This window comes from Oncorhynchus clarkii, chromosome 29 (genome assembly GCF_045791955.1).
Source record: "Oncorhynchus clarkii lewisi isolate Uvic-CL-2024 chromosome 29, UVic_Ocla_1.0, whole genome shotgun sequence".
In the NCBI taxonomy this organism is placed as follows: domain Eukaryota; kingdom Metazoa; phylum Chordata; class Actinopteri; order Salmoniformes; family Salmonidae; genus Oncorhynchus; species Oncorhynchus clarkii.
This window is the reverse complement of record NC_092175.1, coordinates 4,509,686-4,532,421: the sequence shown is the minus strand read 5'-3', so window position 1 is coordinate 4,532,421 and position 22,736 is coordinate 4,509,686. Positions and strand designations below refer to the sequence as shown.

Sequence of the window (22,736 nt, the reverse complement as noted above, 5' to 3'; positions counted from 1 at the left end):
TTTTTGCGGACTAAAGCCTCCCGGTCTCTGTGTCAATCTCTGTACACTCAACCCAACACCCCACGGTTTACCACACCTGACTGAAATAAATAATGGATTTATTGTGATAGTGTATATTACATTGATTTATTACGCTTTTTTAAATGAAGATCAGCGCATCAGCGGCTTGTATGCAGCTTGTATGCAGCTTGTATGCAGCTTGTATGCATGGAGGCCTGGATTGTCGGTCAATTATCGTAAGACCGGCAGTCTTTTGCATGACAATAAATGGCTTTCATGACCACCACAGTCCTAGTTATGGCTTTTCAACCTCCCCAAATCGTGGATTCAGAGCTATCTACTCAAGAGGGTTTTCTTTAATGGAAGCTTATCTAATGTCAACATGTAATGTGTGGTGTATCGCAGGGCAGCTCTCTAGGCCCTCTACTCTTTTATATTTTTACCAATGATCTGCCACTGGCATTAAACAAAGACTGTGTGTCTATGTATGCTGATGATTCAACCCTACACGCATCAGCAACCACAGCTAATGAAGCCACTGAAACCATTGACAAAGAGTTGCAGTCGGTTTTGGAATGGTTGGCCGGAAATAAACAGGTCCTAAACATCTCTAAAACTAAGAGCATTGTAATTGGTACAAATCATTCCTTAAGTGCTAGACCTCAGCTGAATCTGGTACTGAATGGTGTGGCTGTTGAAAAAGTTGAGAAAACTAAATTACTTAGTGTTACCTTATATTGTAAACTGTCATGGTCAAAAAAAAATAGATTCAATGGTTGTAAAGAGGGGGAGAGGTATGTCTGTGATAAAGAGATGTTCTACTTTTTCTGACACAACACTCCACAAAGCAACTCCTGCAGGCTCTAATTTATGTTGATTACTGTCCAGTCATATGGTCAAGTGATGCAAAGAAGGACCTAGTTAAGCTGCAGCTGGCCCAGAACAGAGCTGTACATTTAGCTCTTTATTGTAATCAAAGGGATAATATCAATACTATGCATGCCAGTCTCTCTTGGCTAAGAGTTGAGGAAAGACTAAGTGCATCACTTCTTGTTTTTATAAGACACATCATTTTTTTTTTTAGAAATTCCTAATTGTTTGCATAGTCAACTTACACACAGCACTGTCTTTTTATTTATGCGTCAGACCCCAGTAAGACTAGCTGTCACCATTGGGGTTGGGTAATAGGGATCCTAATCAAATAAATACAAAATTGAAGGGTTGTAGAGGTTATCGTATTGTCTCACCAGGTCGCACATTCAACTAGAGACTAACTGTTTCATGCAATTGTTTTCACTTGAGAAATACTGCTCCAAATATCCTAGTTAGATGTCAAATTGTGCGACTTGGCAAAAACTTCCAAATTAATGTCAGATTTCTTGAGTTAACTTAGAAAGTGTATACTGGCTACCGCATCTCAAAATGGACACGGTGCTATTGTATATTCAGTTTAATAGAACTTGTTAACATACAAATGACATTATTTTCATCTTATCATGGGTCACATGTGAGGTGTGTATATCTAATATATGCTTAGCTATAGGATAAATATTAATCCACTATACTACACAATGTACATAGTCATTGAACACTGGTCACTAATAATGTTTACGTACTGTTTTACCCAATTTCTATGTACTTATGTATGTTGAAGTCGGACGTTTACATACACTTAGGTTGGAGTCATTGAAGCTCATTTTTAACCACTCCACAAATGTCTTATTAACTTCTTGTTGACAGGGGGAAGTATTTTCACGTCCGGATGAAATGCATGCCCAAATTCAACTGCCTGATACTCATCCCCAGAAGATAATATATGCATATTATTAGTAGATTTGGATATAAAACACTCTGAAGTTTCTAAATCTGTTTGAATAATGTATGTGAGTATAACAGAACTTATTTAACAGGCGAAACCCAGAGGACAAACCATTCAGATTTCTTTTTTGAGGTCACTCTCTTTTCAATGGGGTTTCATTGGGAATCCAGATTTCTAAGGGACCTTTTTGCAGTTCCTATTGCTTCCACTGGATGTCAACAGTCTTTAGAAATTGGTTGAGGTTATTCCTTTGTGTAATGCAGAAGTACAGCCATCTTGAACGAGGGTCACTTGAAGTGTACTGTTAGATAGAGGCACGTGACCAGAAAGCATGCTACAGTTTGTTTTCCTCCTGTATTGAACACAGATCATCCCGTCTTCAATTTTATCGATTATTTACTTTAAAAAATCCCTAAAGTTGTATTACAAAAGTAGTTTGAAATGATTTGGCAAAGTTTACAGGTAACTTTTGAGATATTTTGTAGTGACGTTGCGGAAGTTGGAACCTGTGTTTTTCTGGATCAAACGCGCCAAATAAATGGACATTTTGGATATATATCGACGGAATTATTCAAACAAAAGGACCATTTGTGATGTTTATGGGACATATTTTAAGTGCCAACAAAAGAAGCTCGTCAAAGGTAAGGCATGAACTATATTTTTATTTCTGCGTTTTGTGTCGCGCCTGCAGGGTTGAAATATGTTTTCTCTCTTTGTTTACTATGGTGCTATCCTCAGATAATGGCATCGTTTGCTTTCGCCGAAAAGCCTTTTTGAAATCTGACATGTTGGCTGGATTCACAACAAGTGTAGCTTTAACTTGCTATCTTGCATGTGTGATTTAATGAAAGTTAGATTTTTATAGTAATTTATTTTAATCTGGCGCTCTGCATTTTCCCTGGCTTTAGGCCAGGTGGGACGCTAGCGTCCCATATATCCCAAAGAGGTTTTAACAAACTATAGTTTTGGCAAGTCGGTTACATTGTGCATGACACAAGTAATTTTTCCAACAATTGTTTACAGACAGATTATTTCACATATACACTGCTCAAAAAAATAAAGGGAACACTAAAATAACACATGCTAGATCTGAATTAATTAAATATTCTTATTAAATACTTTTTTCTTTACAGAGTTGAATGTGCTGACAACAAAATCACACAAAAATGATCAATGGAAATCAAATGTATCAACCCATGGAGGTCTGGATTTGGAGTCACACTCAAAACTAAAGTGGAAAACCACACTACAGGCTGATCCATCTTTGATGTAATGTGCTTAAAACAAGTCAAAATGAGGCTCAGTAGTGTGTGTGGCCTCCACGTGCCTGTATGACCTCCCTACAACGCCTGGGCATGCTCCTGATGAGGTGGCGGATGGTCTCCTCAGGGATCTCCTCCCAGACCTGGACTAAAGCATCCGCCAACTACTGGACAGTCTGTGGTGCAACGACAGATGGAGCGATGGTGGATGGAGCGAGACATGATGTCCCAGATGTGCTCAATTGGATTCAGGTCTGGGGAACGAGCGGGCCAGTCCATAGCATCAATGCCTTCCTCTTGCAGGAACTGCTGACACACTCCAGCCACATGAGGTCTAGCATTGTCTTGCATTACGAGGAGCCCAGGGCCAACCGCACCAGCATATGATCTCACAAGGGGTCTCGGTACCTAATGGCAGTCAGGCTACCTCTGGCGAGCACATGGAGGGCTCTGCGGCTCCCCAAACAAATGCCACCCCACACCATGACTGACCCACCGCCAAACCGGTTGTGCTGGAGGATGTTGCAGGCAGCAGAACGTTCTCCACGGCGTCTCCAGACTCTGTCACGTCTGTCACATGTGCTCAGTGTGAACCTGCTTTCATCTGTGAAGAGCACAGGGCGCCAGTGGCGAATTTGCCAATCTTGGTGTTCTCTGGCAAATGCCAAACGTCCTGCACGGTGTTGGGCTGTAATCACAACCCCCACCTGTGGACGTCGGGCCCTCATACCACTCTCATGGAGTCTGTTTCTGACCGTTTGAGCAGACACATGCACATTTGTGGCCTGCTGGAGGTCATTTTGCAGGGCTCTGGCAGTGCTCCTCCTGCTCCTCCTTGCACAAAGGCGGAGGTAGCGGTCCTGCTGCTGGGTTGTTGCCCTCCTATGGCCTCCTCCACATCTCCTGATGTACTGGCCTGTCTCCTGATAGCGCCTCCATGCTCTGGACACTACGCTGACAGACACAGCAAACCTTCTTGCCACAGCTCGCATTGATGTGCCATCCTGGATGAGCTGCACTACCTGAGCCACTTGTGTGGGTTGTAGACTTCGTCTCATGCTACCACTAGAGTGAAAGCACCGCCAGCATTCAAAAGTGACCAAAACATCAGCCAGGAAGCATAGGAACTGAGAAGTGGTCTGTGGTCACCACCTGCAGAACCACTTCTTTATTGGGGGTGTCTTGCTAATTGCCTATAATTTCCACCTGTTGTCTATTCCATTTGCACAACAGCATGTGAAATTTATGGTCAATCAGTGTTGCTTCCTAAGTGGACAGTTTGATTTCACAGAAAATTAAGGGAACACTTAAACAACACAATGTAACTCCAAGTCAACCACACGACTTGGAGTTACATTGTGTTGTTTAAGTGTTCCCTTAATTTTTTTGAGCGGTGTATTTCACTGTATCACAAATCCAGTGGGTCAGAAGTTCACATACACTAAGTTGACTGTGCCTATAAACAGCTTGGAAAATTCCATAAAATGTCATGGCTTTAGAAGCTTCTCATAGGCTAATTGACATAATTTGAGTCAATTGGAGGTGTACCTGTGGATGTATTTCAAGGCCAACCTTCAAACTCAGTGTCTCTTTGCTTGACATCATGGGAAAATCAAAAGAAATCAGCCAAGACCTCAGAATGTTTTTTGTAGACCTCCACAAGTCTGGTACATCCTTGGGAGCAATTTTCCAATGCCTGAAGGTACCACGTTCATCTGTACAAACAATAGTACGCAAGTTTAAACACCATGGGACCACATAGCTGTCATACTGCTCAGTAAGGAGATGCATTCTGTCTCCTAGAGATGAACGTACTGAGAAAAGTGCAAATCAATCCCAGAACAACAGCAAAGGACCTTGTGAAGATGCTGGAAGAAAACAGGTACAAAAGTATCTATAACCACAGCAAAAGGAGTTCTATATCGGCATAACCTGAAAGGCCGCTCAGCAAGGAGGCCTACAAACCTGACTCAGTTACACCAGCTCTGTCAGGAGGAATGGGCCAAAATTCATCCAACTTATTGTGGGACGCTTGTGGAAGTCTACCCGAAATGTTTGACCCAAGTTAAACAATTTAAAGGCAATGCTACCAAATACTAATTGAGTGTATGTAAACTTCTGACCCACTGGGAATGTGATGAATGAAATAAAAGCTGAAATAAATCATTCTCTACTATTATTCTGACATTTCACATTCTTAAAATAAAATGGTGATCCTAACTGACCTAGGACAGGGAATTTTTACTTGGATTAAATGTCAGGAATTGTGAAAAACTGAGTTTAAATGTATTTGGCTAAGATGTATGCAAACTTCCGACTTCAACTGTATATACTGTATTCTAGTCATGGCTCATCCTATATAACTACTGCGGTACACACAATTATTTATTTAAATATATTACTGCACTGTTGGAGCCCCGATATACAAGCATTTTGCTACACCTGCAATAACATCTGCAAATCTGTGTACGCGACCAATAAACTGTCATTGATTGATTGAGAAGACTCTTATATAGACTCTTATTTGCCTATACATCATAGGTTGAAAGAATAATGTCACACCCTGATCTGGTCACCTGTCCTTCGGACTGTCTCCACCCCCTCGAGGTGTCGCTTATTATCCCCGGTGTATCCCCTGTGTTTCCTGTCTCTCTGTGCCACTTCGTCTTGTTTGCCAAGTCAACCAGCGTTTTTACTTGCTCCTATTTTTCCCAGTCTCTGTTTGTCTCTAGTCCTCCTGGTTTCGACCCTTGCCTGTCCTGACTCCGAACCCGCCTGCCTGACCACTCTGCCTGTTCTGACTACCAGCCTGCCTGTCCTGACTCCGAACCCGCCTGCCTGACCACTCTGCCTGTTTTGACTACCAGCCTGCCTATCCCCTTGTACTGTTTTTGGACTCGGATCTGGTTTCTGACCCCTGCCTGGCCTGACCTCAAGACTGCCTATCGTCTGGTACTGTTTGGACTCTGACCTGGTTTAATAAATGTCGGAGCTCTACCATCTGCCTCCTGTGTCTGCATTTGGGTCTCGCTTCGTGCCCTTATAACATACGATCATTAAAAAGCTATAAACAGGGTGGTGAAATGCACTCTGGTAGTTTTTATTGTACAAGATAGTTGACTTAAAAACCATAGTATGTGTACAAGAGAGCGTGTATGTGTGCGTGCGTGCATGCATGTGTGTGCGTGCGTGCATGCATGTGTGTGTGTGTGTGTGTGCGTGGATGCACGTGTGTGACAGAGACGTGAAGATGTGTATGACACAAAAGCATGCTTAAGCTTTTCTGTTCTGGATCTTGCTGAAGAAAGTAAATATGGTCCACTGGTGCTTCCGTGCCATATTTCTTAAAGCGACCTAAATATCTAGCCTTTTACTCTCTCACTTTAATCTAAATATGGGATCCACTATGTCCTACTTACACATTTGGCTAACTAACCAACTGCAGTAAAGAGGGATTCCTTCCGATTCTAACCTGTAGGGAAAAAGAGGTAGGTGGGGCTATATGTGTTTGAGACGTGGCCCTGCCCTGACTGTATGGCAGCATCACCCAAACTCTTGACGATGTGCTGATTATTTGAATTGGCTATCTAGTGCTCGGGCAAAAACCAAAATGTGCACCCCTTGGAGTCCTTAGGACCGAGTTTGGAAAATGCTGCTGTATGGTATATGATATGGCGAAAGAGGCTCCCAAAAATTGTGTTAAGGTGTGACAGGGTCATCAATTAAAGGAACAGGGGATGCTACGAATGTGATACACGCCCCAGTCCCATGGGTAAGCAAGGAGATATGGATGCTAAGATTAACACAAAGACCAAGTGGCAGAGTGTGGAGAGAGGTTTCTGCATCTGAACAAAGGGCACTATATCTGTGACTTATTCTCTACAACATTTCTCATTTCATACAAGCATGGGCACTTACAGTGGGGCAAAAAAGTATTTAGTCAGCCACCAATTGTGCAAGTTCTCCCACTTAAAAAGATGAGAGAGGCCTGTAATTTTCAACATAGGTACACTTCAACTATGACAGACAAAATGAGGAAAACAAATCCAGAAAATCACATTGTAGGATTTTTAATGAATTTATTTGCAAATTATGGTGGAAAATAAGTATTTGGTCAATAACAAAAGTTTATCTCAATACTTTGTTATATACCCTTTGTTGGCAATGACAGAGGTCAAACGTTTTCTGTAAGTCTTCACAAGGTTTTCACACACTGTTGCTGGTATTTTGGCCCATTCCTCCATGCAGATCTCCTCTAGAGCAGTGATGTTTTGGGGCTGTTACTGGGCAACACAGACTTTCAACTCCCTCCAAAGATTTTCTATGGGATTGAGATCTGTAGACTGGCTAGGCCACTCCAGGACCTTGAAATGCTTCTTACAAAGCCACTCCTTGTTGCCCGGGCCGTGTGTTTGGGATCATTGTCATGCTGAAAGACCCAGCCACGTTTCATCTTCAATGCCCTTGCTGATGGAAGGAGAATTTCACTCAAAATCTCACGATACATGGCCCCATTCATTCTTTCCTTTACACGGATCAGTCGTCCTGGTCCCTTTGCAGAAAAACAGCCCCAAAGCATGATGTTTCCACCCCCATGCTTCACAGTAGGTATGGTGTTCTTTGGATGCAACTCAGCATTCTTTGTCCTCCAAACACGACGAGTTGAGTTTTTACCAAAAAGTTATATTTTGGTTTCATCTGAACATATGACATTCTCCCATTCTTCTTCTGAATCATCCAAATGCTCTCTAGCAAACTTCAGACGGGCCTGGACATGTACTGGCTTAAGCAGGGGGACACGTCTGGCACTGCAGGATTTGAGTCCCTGGCGGCGTAGTGTGTTACTGATGGTAGGCTTTGTTACTTTGGTCCCAGCTCTCTGCAGGTCATTCACTAGGTCCCCCCCGTGTGGTTCTGGGATTTTTGCTCACCGCTCTTGTGATCATTTTGACCCCACGGGGTGAGATCTTGCGTGGAGCCCCAGATCGAGGGAGATTATCAGTGGTCTTGTATGTCTTCCATTTCCTAATAATGGCTCCCACAGTTGATTTCTTCAAACCAAGCTGCTTACCTATTGCAGATTCAGTCTTCCCAGCCTGGTGCAGGTCTACAATTTTGTTTCTGGTGTCCTTTGACAGCTCTTTGGTCTTGGCAATAGTGGAGTTTGGAGTGTGACTGTTTGAGGTTGTGGACAGGTGTCTTTTATACTGATAACAAGTTCAAACAGGTGCCATTAATACAGGTAACGAGTGGACAGAGGAGCCTCTTAAAGAAGAAGTTACAGGTCTGTGAGAGCCAGAAATCTTGCTTGTTTGTAGGTGACCAAATACTTATTTGCCACCATAATTTGCAAATAAATTCCTAAAAAATCCTACAATGTGATTTTCTGCATTTTTTTCTTCTCATTTTGTCTGTCATAGTTGAAGTGTACAGGCCTCTCTCATATTTTTAAGTGGGAGAACTTGCAGAATTGTTGGCTGACTAAATACTTTTTTGCCCCACTGTACATAGATGCACCTAAAAAAAAACTCCTCTCCTCTCCTCTCCACTCCCCCCCCCCACCCCCACTCCAAGGCCTTCTCCCACTGTATACTCACAGTAACAGCCTTGTTTCCAGTAGTACCCAGGGAAACAGTCGTCACACTTGGGCCCCGTAGTGCCATCTTTACACTGGCAGAAGCCTGTCCCATTACACCGGTCATGGACAGAACCCATCTGGTTACAGTTACACTCTGGTGAGAGAGGAGGGAGGGGGAGACGAGAACGAGAGAAAGGACATGTTAGAAAATATATTTATTTCATTTGGTGTGTGCTTGCATGAGTGCATGAGACTCACACACACACTCTCTCCCTGCGTTCTCTCTCTCCTTTTCTCTCTGCTCTGTATTGATTCGGTGCCAGTCTCAGTGTGCCAGTAGCCTGGCAGGTGAGCTAATGGGGCCTCATTTGTGCTGACTCCAAGGCCTGGTCCCCCCCCCCATTTCCCCTCCTACCCCCCCCTAGCCTCCCACCGCTCACCTGCAGATGGACTACATCAACACCACAGTCAACTCCAGAATCCACAGTCAACTCCAGGCTACCCTGGGGTGGCAGGGTAGCCTAGTGGTTAGAGCGTTGGACTAGTAACCGGAAGGTTGCAAGTTCAAACCCCCGAGCTGACAAGGTACAAATCTGTCATTCTGCCCCTGAACAGGCAGTTAACCCACTAGGCTGTCATTGAAAATAAGAATTTGTTCTTAACTTACTTGCCTAGTTGAATAAAAAAATAAATAGTCAGTGTTTTTCTACTGTCTTTATCTGTTTTGTTGTTCTTTTTCTTTTTTGCAGTATCGGTTGGAGATGGAAATGCTGATCTTTCTAAACTGTATGGTTGATCAATGATGCCTTGGTGAATCAACATTACACACTTTGTGTAACACACAATGCCTCATGACTATTCTGCAGTAAATGCACGCACGCACGCACGCACACACACACACACACACACACACACTCTGTGACTGACCGATGCAGACACCCTCATCATCCAGTTCAGCTGAGTTATTTCTGAAGTATCCCAGTCTGCAGTGCTGGCAGTTCTGTCCTCTTGTATTGTGCTTGCAGCTGACACACGTTACGATGTTCAGGTAGTCTATGTAGCTGCAGCGGTTAGAGTGGCCGTAGCACTCACAGTCTGAGAGAGAGAAGAATGGTTTGAGAATGGTTATGGGATGGTTAGAGTACAGTAGTGACATTGGAGGGGAGAGAGAAGAGTTAAAGAATGGTTTGAGAATGGTTATGGGATGGTTAGAGTACAGTAGTGACATTGGAGGGGAGAGAGAAGAGTTAGTGTTATTAACAGTGGGACATAGGACAGTGTTTCCCAACTCCACTCCTCAAGTACCCCCAACAGTTTTAATAAACAGTTAGAGTAGGTTTAGGATATTAACAATTTAGGAAGGCTTCAAATATCTTAACGTCAGGCAATCTGAGTCAATTAATCGATAATGAGTGCTTTCATCATTGTAGAAAGAGAGAGAGAGATCCTTCCTGCGATCATCTTTGCTGAGGTTTGTACCTAATTAAGGTTTTATTAAGCTTCAGAAGTCAGCTGCAGTGTGTGTGCGCTGCAAGGCATCGCTGTCCTCTAAGGAGGCGTTTACCAGGCATGTTTATGCAAATACACATTTAAATGCACACTAAAAAGTTGGCGTTTAGCTGTTTAATTAGCCATCACATTATTAATTTATTATTGTTTGGTTGATGACACTGAAATATTTATGGGCTGTTTTGAGAGGGGAGAACTGCGAACTGAGAAGTCAAATAAAACGCGCACACACACTTGCACAGACTCACATAAAATGCTTCTCTCAGTGATAAAAGATGGGTTGGGTGAGAAACATTACTCAGTAATTCAATATAAATGCCCAATTACACCACAGACGGGAGAGAGGGAGAATGGGGCATTGTTCCACAAATGCAGGAAAAGTCAAGATGGGACTTCATGGAAGGCCGTAAATAAAATATTGTAACTAGGGAGAGGCTCTTATTTTGAAGATTCCGTATGCCTATATTAATTGGCATTCAAAATAGGGATGAATAATATTTCTGTCACACATTAGGAGAAGTGTTGGACAGGGAGCAAATGGACCTGTTTGAATGGTGACAAATAGTGATTAGCAATGACAAGATAGTGACCGTGGATACAACATAGTGACAGAGATGAAGACATGTAGATGCTTACCTTGTGAGCCAAACAACACCAACACGATGAGGAGGGATGATCGAGTCAGACAGAAGAAACAATGAAAAGGAAGACAACAAAGACACGCAGAGAAAAGGAATCTTTTCACAGTTTTTGCCACTGATCTGGTCATTCAGACAGTGAAAATGTCTTCAATGCTACTCAACTAACTCTCTACTCCACTATCTACTCTACTAACTCTCTACCCTACAATCTACTCCTCTAAATATCTACTCTACTAACTGATGTCCACTTACTTAACCATATTCCATGCCGGATGATGCTTCAGTCTCCTGTACTCATCCCTAGTCACTCCACTGCTAGCTACTATTGTTCTGTGTCTTACCTTTGAAATCATCATATATGATCCCATACAACTGTCTGGCCTGGGGCTCTCCTCCTGAGATCAAGAGCTTGAGAATCCCTTCAGGAGATGAAGGAATCATTGTTTTAGAAGGGTTTCCTGGATCCAACCTGAATCTGCAACCCAGCACAACATGCAAACAGCCCATGCTAGAGCACAACAATGTAGCCTATGGGCTACCTATTGCAGCTGCATATTTTTGAGAAGTTGTTCCATAGAGATATAATTATAGAGAGGCTAATGTCCTGGGAATGGAACAGTTTGTCGCCAATCTTGCTTGGGTACAGTTCAAAGCCAGCTAGTTTTATCTCTATGGGTTGGTCATCATCTAGATATAGTAAGGACATGGCTTGGGAGTAAGGTGACCACATTTAAAATACCCAAATGCGGGACAACAGAATTATGTTGTGGGACAGTGTAGCCTACATGAATACAAAATGTTGGCAGCATTCTTCACGTTTTACCGGTGAAATGTCAAAACTGCATCTGCATGACAATCATTGGATCTCAATCGGTTTCATGGGAACATGCATTTAGCTCTTCAATTACTTTTTCGTGAGCAAATTAGAGAAGATGGTGTTAACAAACTATATAACCTTTTGTATTTAGTTTCAATCAAAGAAAATGCTGCCTAGTGCTACCTTGTCCCAGACCTTCTGCTTTCAAACCCCCCCCCCCCTCTCTCTCTCTCTCTCTCTCTCTCACCTGCTGTCTCAACCACTGAACGCTTGGCATGAAAGGCAGCTGATATTTACTCCTGAGGTGCTGACCTGTTGCACCCTCTACAACCACTGTGATTATTATTTTACCCTGCTGGTCATCTATGAATGTTTGAACTTCTTGAAGAACAATCTGGCCTTAATGGCCATGTACTCTTATAATCTCTAGGTCTCTTCCTAGGTTCCTGCCTTTCTAGGGAGTTTTTCCTAGCCACCGTGCTTCTACACCTGCATTGCTTGCTGTTTGCGGTTTTAGGCTGGGTTTCTGTATAAGCACTTTGTGACATCTGCTGATGTAAAAAGTGCTTTATAAATACATTTGATTTAGTGGCGGCCGCTGTTGAGTTTTGAAAGCATGAGAATATTTTTGGGACTATTCAGAAATGACCAACGTGGTGTTTTTGGTGCATCAGTAACATTATAATATGCTATTATATTTGGTTATGTTATGTATAATACTAATGAATCATTATGTGATCGTCGAAGACATTGACTCAGCTTTGATCTGATTGATTTGATTTGATCTGACTTTACTAAACAATCACAGGATCCGGCAGCACTACATCCCTACTGCACCAAAATGAGCTAATTAGCCTACTCTTTTGCAGAAACGAGAGTGTGTGGCTGCTTTTATGAAAATCTGGGAATATTTGGCCAAGGGAACATTTCTGGTTGGTCTCGGGGAATGTAAAACAGTTAGGAAGGGAGACTTTTAAAACAGGATTTAGTGAAGTAGCAGCAAATATGTTGAATGAGCAATGAGCATGGAGAGCCTCATAAGTTTGACGAAATCACCTTATATCTTTCAGTCTAATAAGGCTATTTACTTACATTAGTAGCTCGCTGTCAGAAGCATGAATAAAGTAGTTAGGCAACTGTCCTATCTAAGTTTAGCTGGAATGTAGCCTGATGTCTTGTCTCGCCTATGTCAGATCTCAGCAACGATTGGAGAAGTGTTTAAATATTTTTTCTTTAGTGCAACATGACTTCAAGAGACAGGTTGGAATGTCTGACTGAAATACAGGACAAATCTATCTGTTTTCTAAATTAGCGGTGTTTGAATTTGTTGATAAAATGCGTGATTGTTTGGTTGTGGAACTAAGGGCCAAATGTGGGACTGTACCGGACAATCCAGGACATGTGGTCACCCTACTTGGGAGAGATGGAATCTACCGGATCCTAGCCTATAGGGTGTGTACACTACACACTAGCATAAGTTCTACCTTTCTTCTTTGCATACTCTCTCTCCTCTTCACTCTCTTCCTCCTCCCACTTCTTCTTCTCTTCTTCTCTCTCAGGGGGCTCCAAGGTCTCCTGACCCAAGCTTCCCCACTCAGGTGATTCGCGAACTTCCTCTGGATCACCACAGAGGAAGAATGAGAGGTTGGAGATCTATTTCTCTACAGGTTGATTAGTGCTGTCTGACTGCTCCCATTTTCAAGCTCCAACTTCGACAGGCTTCGACTATACACTCACTAGCACTACTCACTAGCTCTATACATGTACAGCTCATCCACAGAAGATACCTTCAGTCTTTTTTCCTGTGTCCTCCTCCCTCCCCTCCTCTTTCTCTACCTCTTTATCAAGGGGTTTCACGGTCTCCTGTGTTCCACCCGTCCCCTCCACTTCAGGCATTGGAGGGGCTGCGAGCACCAAAGGATCACATCATTCATTGATTTGTTATTTTGTTTGTTCATCCTCCCGTCTGTTAATTCATTCATTCATAATACTAGTGTACCTAATTGATCCAGTCTATTTCAAAGGAGCACAATGAGTTATAAAACTACTAACTAATGCAGTCTTTCAAATCCTAAACCATGACAGATACCTTCTGCCTCAATCTCCTTCTTTACCACTTCCTCCTTCTTTCCTTCTCCCTCAGAGGGGCTCTCACTCTCTCCAGGGCCCTCTGCCCCAGGTTGGGGGGGAACTGTGAGAGTCAGAAAGGGCCCGAAAAACCGAAGTCAGAATTTGTTCACTTCGCCTCATCTCCTATGAACTACAAACTACAGGTCACTTAGAAAAACGTAACATTTTACACAGCTAGCAAGCTATAACCTTTATTTCTCTCCTTCTCTGTTGTCGTCTCTTTCTTTTCCTCTTTCTTTTCCTTTTTCTCCACCATCCGCTCATCTTTGCCAGAGGGCTTTTCTCTTTTCCCAGAGTCCACTGCTTCAGGCTTTTGGGTGACTGCGAAGCGAGCACCAGTGAGACATGAGCACTCTCAGAAAACTTAAAAAGTTATGTCCGTAACTCTGGTACCGCAAAACTTCAATTAACAGCCCAGGCGTTTATTTGCTTAAATCACTGAACACAACAGGGAGATTTCTAAGGGTTTGTACTCCCGAAGTTGTTTACTGTTTTTTTGCTTGCCTGTTAGCTAGCAGTTCTCTGCTGTTAGCAGCTAATGGCTAGCAGTTTCTTGCTGGCGAGTCATTACAAAATGATTGAATGTAACAAATAAAACATTAAATCAATCATGTTTATTTGAAACAGGCGTTTATTTGCTGAAATGTGTGCTGTTGCCCAGGTATTAAATGGGACAGGCGGCTATTTGAGACTCAGCATTTAATTGACGTTTTTTGTATGCTCCCATTATGATTTAATCAGACGCACAAAACAGGCAATGTATCGATTTGAGTTGGATCTTCGTCAGGTCATACCACTGTAAATGCACCTACATAAATATCCTCAGAGGCATGTAGGCTACATCTGATCAATTAAATAAATGAATATAAATATTACACAGTGCATTTGGAAAGTATTCAGACCCCTTGATGTTTTCCACATTTTATTACGTTACAGCCTTAATTCAATTACATATTTGACTCATCAATCTACACACAATACCCCATAATGACAAAGTGAAAACAGGTTTCCAGAAATGTTTGCAAATGAAATTCAAATTCAAAACACAAATACCTAATTTACATAAGTAATCAGACCCTTTGTTATGAGACTCAAAATTGAGCTCAGGTGCATCCTGTTTCCATTGATCATCCTTGAGATGTTTCTACAACTTGATTGGAGTCCACCTGTGGTAAATTATATTGATTGGACATTGGAAAGGCACACACTTGTCTATATAAGGTACCACAGTTGACAGTGCATGTCAGAGCAAAAACCAAGCCACGAGGTCAAAGGAATTGTCCGTAGAGCTTCAAAACCGGATAGTGTCGAGGAACAACCCTTCACAGCATTGAATGTCCCCAAGAACACGGTGGCCTCCATCATTCTTAAATGGAAGAAGTTTGGAACCACCAAGACTCTTCCTAGAGCTGGCCACCCGGTCAAACTGAGAGATCGGGGACAAGGGGCTTGGTCAGGGAGGTGACCAAGAACCCGATGGTCACTCTGACAGCGCTCCAAAGCTCCTCTGTCGAGATGGGTGAACCTTCCAGAAGGACAACCATCTCTGCAGCACTCCACCAATCAGGCCTTTATGGTAGAGTGGAAGCCCCTCTTCAGTAAAAGGCACATGACAGCCAGCTTGGAGGCACCTAAAGGACTCTCAGACCTGAAAATAGCTGTGCAGCGATGCTCCCCATCCAACCTGAGAGAGCATCTGCAGAGAAGAAGAATGGGAAAAACTCCCCAAATACAGATGTGCCAAGCTTACCCAAGAAGACTCGAGGCTGTAGTCACTGCTGAAGGTGCTTCAACAAAGTACTGAGTAAAGGGTCTGAATACTTATGTAAATGTGGTATTTCAAATTTTTGTTTTTTATAAATGTGCTAAAATATATAAAAACCTGTTTTTGCTCCGTCATTATGGGGTATTGTGTGTAGATTGATGAGGGGGGAAAAACGATTTAATCAACTTTAGAATAAGGCTATAACATCTGAATACATTCCGAATGCACTGTATATGGAAAAACATCCATGCATTTTGATTTGTTTATTCTTATGGGTGTGCAATAGATTAAAAACAGGTGAGACAAATGTGTCAATCATGTTGTATATTATATAAGGAACATGGGAAAATGCAGCCAGCCCCTGGAGAGCAGAACATATCTAGTTCCACATTTAGACCTCTTGGAGGGGTGGATTATCCTCAACCTTATTGTTGAGGAAATGTATCCAAAAGGACTCTCGTCTCAGGAGGAAATTGTCAATATTGCCCCCTCTATGTGACATTTTCACATGTTCAATTCCCAGGTATTGAAGAGAGGACAAGTTGTGCTTTGCCTGGGAAAAGTGCAAAGCAAGGGGACTTTTGATATCATTATTCCTTATGCATCTCCTGTGTTCTGTAATTTTTAGCGCTCTGATCGCCTTTCCCACATACCCCAATCCGCATGGACACTTGATCAAATAAAGGACGTTTGGGGTGTTGCGGGATATTGTGCCTTTTAATTTGTGTCTCTTTGCAAGTCTCTGGGTGAAAAAAACCCTGCTATTTGTGAATCAAGTTGTCCTGAGTGCAATACCCACATAAGCCTACATAATTCCCATTGGGAATATCACTAAGAAAGTATCTTGCTGGGGTGTTCACACAGGGCAGGTGTGCGTAGAGAGCGCGCTGGACCGTACGCCCTTACACACGGTTCCTCCTACTCCTCCCTTGACATCAATTTCAACTCCAGCCTTCCCAGCCAGGCCGGGGCAGGGGAAATACAGGCCCAACATCATACCCTCACCACGGAAGAAGATGCGGTGGGGGAAGCGCAAACACTTACTATGGAGAACGCAGGTAGGCCTACATGACACAGAGCCAGAAAAGTTGAATGTGATAAATCTGTCCAGCAAGTCCCTATCTGAACCTTGTATCTGCTCTCAGCAAAGGCGTATCATTTGTACTAACAACACATTGTAATGACTGATTTTCAAACATTTTTCAGAACTCTAAGACTGACGAAATTATTTGCTACAAATGATACTGTGTCTATTGAAAATGCCCATAATGTTGACACAAATTACATGGAAAATGAGAATGCATCAGAAATAAACTTACCCTCAATGCAACGAATATGTAGCAAGTCTGCTATTTTCAGGGGTAAATCCACCTTTATGCCTCAGAGAAAGAATGCATCACTGGAAACATATTGAAGACCAAGTAAAACATGTGAATACCAGGTGTTGAGTAACTTGGCCAAAGAGAGAAGCTTTGAGCGATTTGAACAAATATTTAACTGTCATTGTGAAGCCTTCCGATAAAGGTAGTGCAATATTGGTACAGAACCTGGTGGACTATGAGACAGAGATGAATCGACAATTGTCTGACAATGTTTCGTATCAGAAACTCCCTTTGGACCTTACTTCCCAGTTAAATGCCTCTATTCATGACAAGCTCATGCTACTGCATATCTTCGCAGAGAGAAAATCCGTAAGAATGAGTACAACGCGTATTATTTAAGTATTATTGCCGGAATTGGGAGCCCGACAAAAAAAGATCCACTTTTGTTGACTCATTTCTCAAGCCATGTGTCTCCTCCTTTACCCTCCTTCACTGGGGACTATGGTGACATGATTAATGTCCTCAAGAAAATTCCCCAGATCAATGACAACACACTACTGGCCTGTTTTGACTTTGAAAACCTATACATGTCTATACCCCACCAAGTTAGACTAGAGGCCCTGAGCTCCTTCTTGGAACAATGCCCTACAGACTCTCAGCCTAGCTCCTCATGTATCAGAGACTTAGCAGAGCTGGTACTCACAAATAACTGTTTTATGTTTAGAAGTTACTTTTTCCTACAAACAAAAGGAACCACTATGGGGAGTATGATGGCACCCAATTATGCCAATCATTATATGGGACTCTTAGAACATGAACACATTCACAACCCTGAGCAAAATAACTTTCTATCCAAGATCAAACTATATCAACGTTATATACAGTTGAGGTTGGAAGATTACATACACCTTAGCCAAATACATTGAAATACACTCAGTTTTTCACAATTCCTGACATTTAATCCAAGTAAACATTCCCTGTCTTAGGTCAGTTAGGATCACCACTTTATTTTAAGAATGTGAAATTTCCGAATAATAGTAGAGAGAATGATTTATTTCAGCTTTTATTTCTTTCATCACATTACCAGTTGGTCAGAAGTTTACATACACTCAATTAGTATTTGGTAGCATTGCCTTTAAATGGCTTAACTTGGGTCAAGCGTTTCGGGTAGCCTTCCACAAGCTTCCCTCAGTAAGTTGGGTAAATTTTGGCCCATTCCTCCTGACAGAGCTGGTGTAACTGAGTCAGGATTGTAGGCCTCCTTGCTCGCACATGCTTGTCAGTTCTGCACACAAATTTTCTAGGATTGAGGTCAGGGCTTTGTGATGGCCACTCCAATATCTTGACTTTGTTGTCCTTAAGCCATTTTGCCACAACTTTGGAAGTATGCTTGGAGTCATTGCCCACTTGGAAGACCCATTTGCGATCAAGCTTTAACTACCTGAATGATGTCTTGAGATGTTGCTTCAATATATTCACATAATCGTCCTACCTCATGATGCCATCTACTTTGTGAAGTGCATCAGTCCCTCCTGCAGCAAAGCAACCCCACAACATGATGCTGCCACCCCTGTGCTTCACGGTTGGGATGGTGTTCTTCAGCTTGCAAGCCTCTCCCTTTTTCCTCCAAACATAAAGATGGTCATTATGGCCAAACAGTTCTAGTTTCGTTTCATCAGACCAGAGGACATTTCTCCAAAAAGTACGATCTTTGTCCCCATGTGCAGTTGCAAACCGTAGTCTGGCTTTTTTTTGGCGGTTTTGGAGCAGTGGCTTCTTCCTTGCTGGGCAGCCTTTCAGGTTATGTCGATATAGGACTCGTTTTTACTGTGGATATAGATACTTTTGTACCTGTTTCCTCCAGCATCTTCACAATGTCCTTTGCTGTTGTTCTGGGATTGATTTGCACTTTTCGCACCAAAGTACGTTCATCTCTAGGAGACAGAACGCGTCTCCTTCCTGAGCGGTATGACGGCTGCGTTGTCCCATGGTGTTTATACTTGAGTACTATTGTTTGTACAGATGAACATGGTACCTTCAGGCATTTGGAAATTGCTCCCAAGGATGAACCAGACTTGTGGAGGTCTACAATTATTTTTCAGGTTTTGAGGCTTTGGCTGAGGTTTTGGCTGATTTCTTTTGATTGTCCCATGATGTCAAGCAAAGTGGCATTGCGTTTGAAGGTAGGCCTTGAAATACATCCACAGGTACACCTCCAATTGACTGAAAGGATGTCAATTAGCTTCTAAAGCTTCATTATTAATGGGAATTGTTCAAGCTACTTAAAGGCACAGTCAACTTTGTGTATGTGAACTTCTGACCCACTGGAATTGTGATGCATTGAATTATAAGTGGAATAATCTGTCTGTAAACAATTGTTGGAAAGATTACTTGTGTCATGCACAAAGTAGAGGTCCTAACCGACTTGCCAAAACTATAGTTTGTTAACAAAAAATGTGTGGAGTGGTTGAAAAATGAGTTTTAATGACTCCAACCTAAGTGTATGTAAACTTCCGACATCAACTGTAGATGATACACTACATGATCAAAAGTATGCGGACACCTGCGCATCACTTACTCAAAAATCATGGGCATTAATATGGAGTTGTCTTCCCCGTTTCTGCTATAACAGCCTCCACTCTTCAGGGAAGGCTTTCCACTAGATGTTGTAACATTGCTGCTGGGACTTCCTTCCATTCAGTCACAAGAGCAATAGCAAGGTCCGGCACTGATTTTGGGGGATTAGGCCTGGCTCGCAGTCTCCATTCTAGTTCATTTTAAAGGTGTTTGATTGGGTTGAGGTCAGGGCTCTGTGCAGGCCAGTCAAGTTCTTCCACACCGATCTCAACAAACAATTTCTGTATCGACCTTGCTTAGTGTATCGGGGGCATTGTCATGCTGAAACTGGAAAAGGCCTTCGCAAAACTGTTGTCACAAAATTGGAAGCACAGAATCGTCTAGAATGTCATTGTATGCTGTAGCATTAAGATTTCCTTTCACTTGAACTAAGAGGCCTAGCCAGAACCATGAAAAACAGCTCCAGACAATTTTTCATCATATCCTATCATCTACCTATATCTAGTGTTTTTTGCAGGTAGCATAGGTAGCGTTCTCCTGGCATCCGCCAAATCCAGATTTGTCAGTTGGACTGCCAGGATGGTGAAGTGTGATTCATCACTCCAGAGGACGAGTTTCCACTGTCCAATGGCGGCACTTGCCAGCCGACACTTGGCACTGTGCATGTTGATCTTAGGCTTGTGTGCGGCTGCTCGGCCATGGAAACCCATTTCATGAAGCTCCCGACGAACAGTTCTTGTGTTGATGTTACTTCCGGAGGCAGTTTGGAACTCAGTATTGAGTGTTGCAACCGAGGACAGACGATTTTTACATGCTACGCACTTCAGCACTCGTGGTCCTGTTCAGTGAGCTTGTGTGGTCTACCACTTTGCGACTGAGCCATTGTTGCTCCTAGACAATTTCACTTCAAAAATATAAGCACTTACAGTTGACCAGGGCCGCTCTAACAGGGTAGAAATTTGACTTGTTAGAAAGGTGGCATCCTATGACAGTGCCACGTTGAAAGTCACTGAGCTCTTCAGTAAGGTCATTCTACTGCCAATGTTTGTCTATGGAGATTACATGGAGGTGTGCTCGATTTTATACACCTGTCAGCAACCGATGTTTCTGAAATAGCCGAATACCTTTGTTGATGTAGTGTATATTGGTATTATTTGCTGGGACTCCCATTGAACTTGAGATGCTCCATGAGTTCCTAGACAAGATGGCGCTGACAAACATCGTCACCCTGTTCCTAGCTCCTAGTCTTATTCCTTACATTATTAGTTCAGAACGTTTCTTGAATTATTCCCTACAGCCAAAATTCATTTGGGGATATTTGATCGGCGGTCACTCACCAGCATTTCGACCAAGAATGTGACTTTCCTGAATTTGATCCTTTGTTTGTACCTCACAAGGCAATTCCATTGAGACCAGGGTCTGCTCCAAGACGACATCGAAAGAGAACAGGAATTTGGAGTGGGCTTTTATTCCGACTCAGGAGGCGTGCATACCGTCCACCGCTTCTGAGTATATTACTTGCCAATGTTCTGTCCCTAAACAATAAAGTAGATGTGCTCAGGGCGAGGATCTCATTCCAGACAGACCTCAGGGACTGTAACATGCTCTATTTCAAGGAATCGTTGCTCTCTCTGGATATACTGTCCCTGTCCATTACAGTCAGCAGGGTTCTCCGTACATCGCACGGACAGGAAGAAAGAACTTCCTGGGAAAAAGAAAGGCGGAGGTGTATGTTTCATGAGTAACTCATGGTGTGATTGTGGTAACGTACAGAAACTCAAGTCTTTTTGTTCTCCCAATCTGGAATAGCTCACCATCAAATGCTGTCCGCATTACCCCCTGAGATAATTATCTTCAGTAATCGTCACGGCTGTGATATTCCCCCTCAAGATGACACCATGATGGCTCTCAAGGAACTACAATGGACTTTGTGCAAACTGGAAACCGCATATCCTAAGGCCGTATTTATTGTAGCTGGGGATTTCAATAAAGCAAATCTGAGGAAAACGCTACCGAAGGTTTGTCAACATATCTCCTGCGCTACTCTCTCATTGAGAACTTTTGACCAATTGACCACAGGAAGTACCTGTGGTAAGGACTGTTCAACATGGGTCTGACCAATTGGATTTTATGCTTCAAGAATGTTTTAATTATGCAGACTGGGATATCTTCCGGGTTGCCTCTGATATTAGCATTAGCATTCTACAAACGTACACACTGACTTGGTGACTGAGTTCATCAGGAAGTGCATAGAGGATGTTGCACAAAGTGCACAAAGTGTCAATTCAACAGCTCAGACATGAGACGTATGTATCAGAGACTCCAGACAATCACAGATAGTGAAGCGAAAACCAGCCATGTCGCGGACACCAACACCTTGCTCCCAGACAAGCTAAACACCTTCTTCGCCCACTTCGAGGAAAACACTGTGCCGCCGAAGCGGCTTAACTCAGCTCACGAGGACTGTGAGCTCTTGTTCTCCGTGGCCGACATGAGTAAGACATTTAAGTCTGTTAACCCTCGCAGGGCTGACGGGCCAGCCGGCATCCCAAGCCGTGTTCTCAGAGCATGTGGACTGTTTCCGGACATATTCAATCTCTCCCTATCCCAGTATGTTCTTCCCAATTACTTCAAGATGGCCACAATTGTTCCAATACCCAAGAAAGCGAAGGTAACTGAACTAAATTACTATCGCCCTGTCGCACTCACTTCTGTCATCATGAAGTGCTTTGAGAGGCTAGTTAAGGAACATATGACCTCCACCTTACCCGACACCCTAGACTCACTACAATTTGCATACCGCCCCAACAGATCTATGGATGATGCAATCGCCATCGCACTGCACAATGCCCCACCTGGACAAGAGGAATACCTATGTAAGACTGCTGTTTATCGACTACAGCTCAGCCTTCAACACCGTAGTCCCCTCCAAGCTAGTCACTAAGCTCAGGGCCCTGGGTCTGAACCCCGCCCTGTGCAACTGGGTCCTAGACTTCCTGATGGCCGACCCCCAGGTGGTGAAGGTAGGCAACAACACCTTTGTTACACTGCTCTTTAACACGGGGCTCCTATAAAGGGTTGACTCGACCAAATTAATTCTCATTGAAAGCAAGTCTAAGAAGCGGTAGACCTTTAGAAAATATTTACTAAATAAACTAAAGTGAACCCCCCAAAACAATCTAAAAGTAACACAAGAAAATTACATAACAATAATGAGGCTATATACAGGGGGTAACGGTACCAAGTCAATGTGCGGGGGTACAGGTTTGTCGAGGTCATTTGTAAAGTGACTATAATGAGTAGTAGCAGTTTAAAA

At 42.9% G+C, this 22,736-nt stretch overlaps 1 protein-coding gene across 7 annotated transcripts in view; it reads right to left on the bottom strand.

The window, feature by feature from the left end:
- LOC139388422 (netrin-G2-like) overlaps positions 1–22,736 on the bottom strand; it is a 166,035-nt gene that overhangs the window by 14,538 nt on the left and 128,761 nt on the right. For 5 of the 7 annotated variants that reach the window (XM_071135071.1, XM_071135073.1, XM_071135074.1 and 2 more), the window contains 7 exons: positions 13,946–14,077; positions 13,716–13,817; positions 13,414–13,530; positions 13,111–13,242; positions 11,151–11,228; positions 9,587–9,754; positions 8,679–8,813 (listed from right to left, as the gene is read on the bottom strand). In XM_071135071.1, coding sequence (XP_070991172.1) covers positions 8,679–8,813; positions 9,587–9,754; positions 11,151–11,228; positions 13,111–13,242; positions 13,414–13,530; positions 13,716–13,817; positions 13,946–14,077 — 864 coding nt within the window. Of the gene's footprint in view, positions 1–8,678; positions 8,814–9,586; positions 9,755–10,804; positions 11,229–13,110; positions 13,243–13,413; positions 13,531–13,715; positions 13,818–13,945; positions 14,078–22,736 lie in introns of those variants that run through there. The other 2 variants (XM_071135072.1, XR_011629286.1) reach the window with 2 other exon arrangements.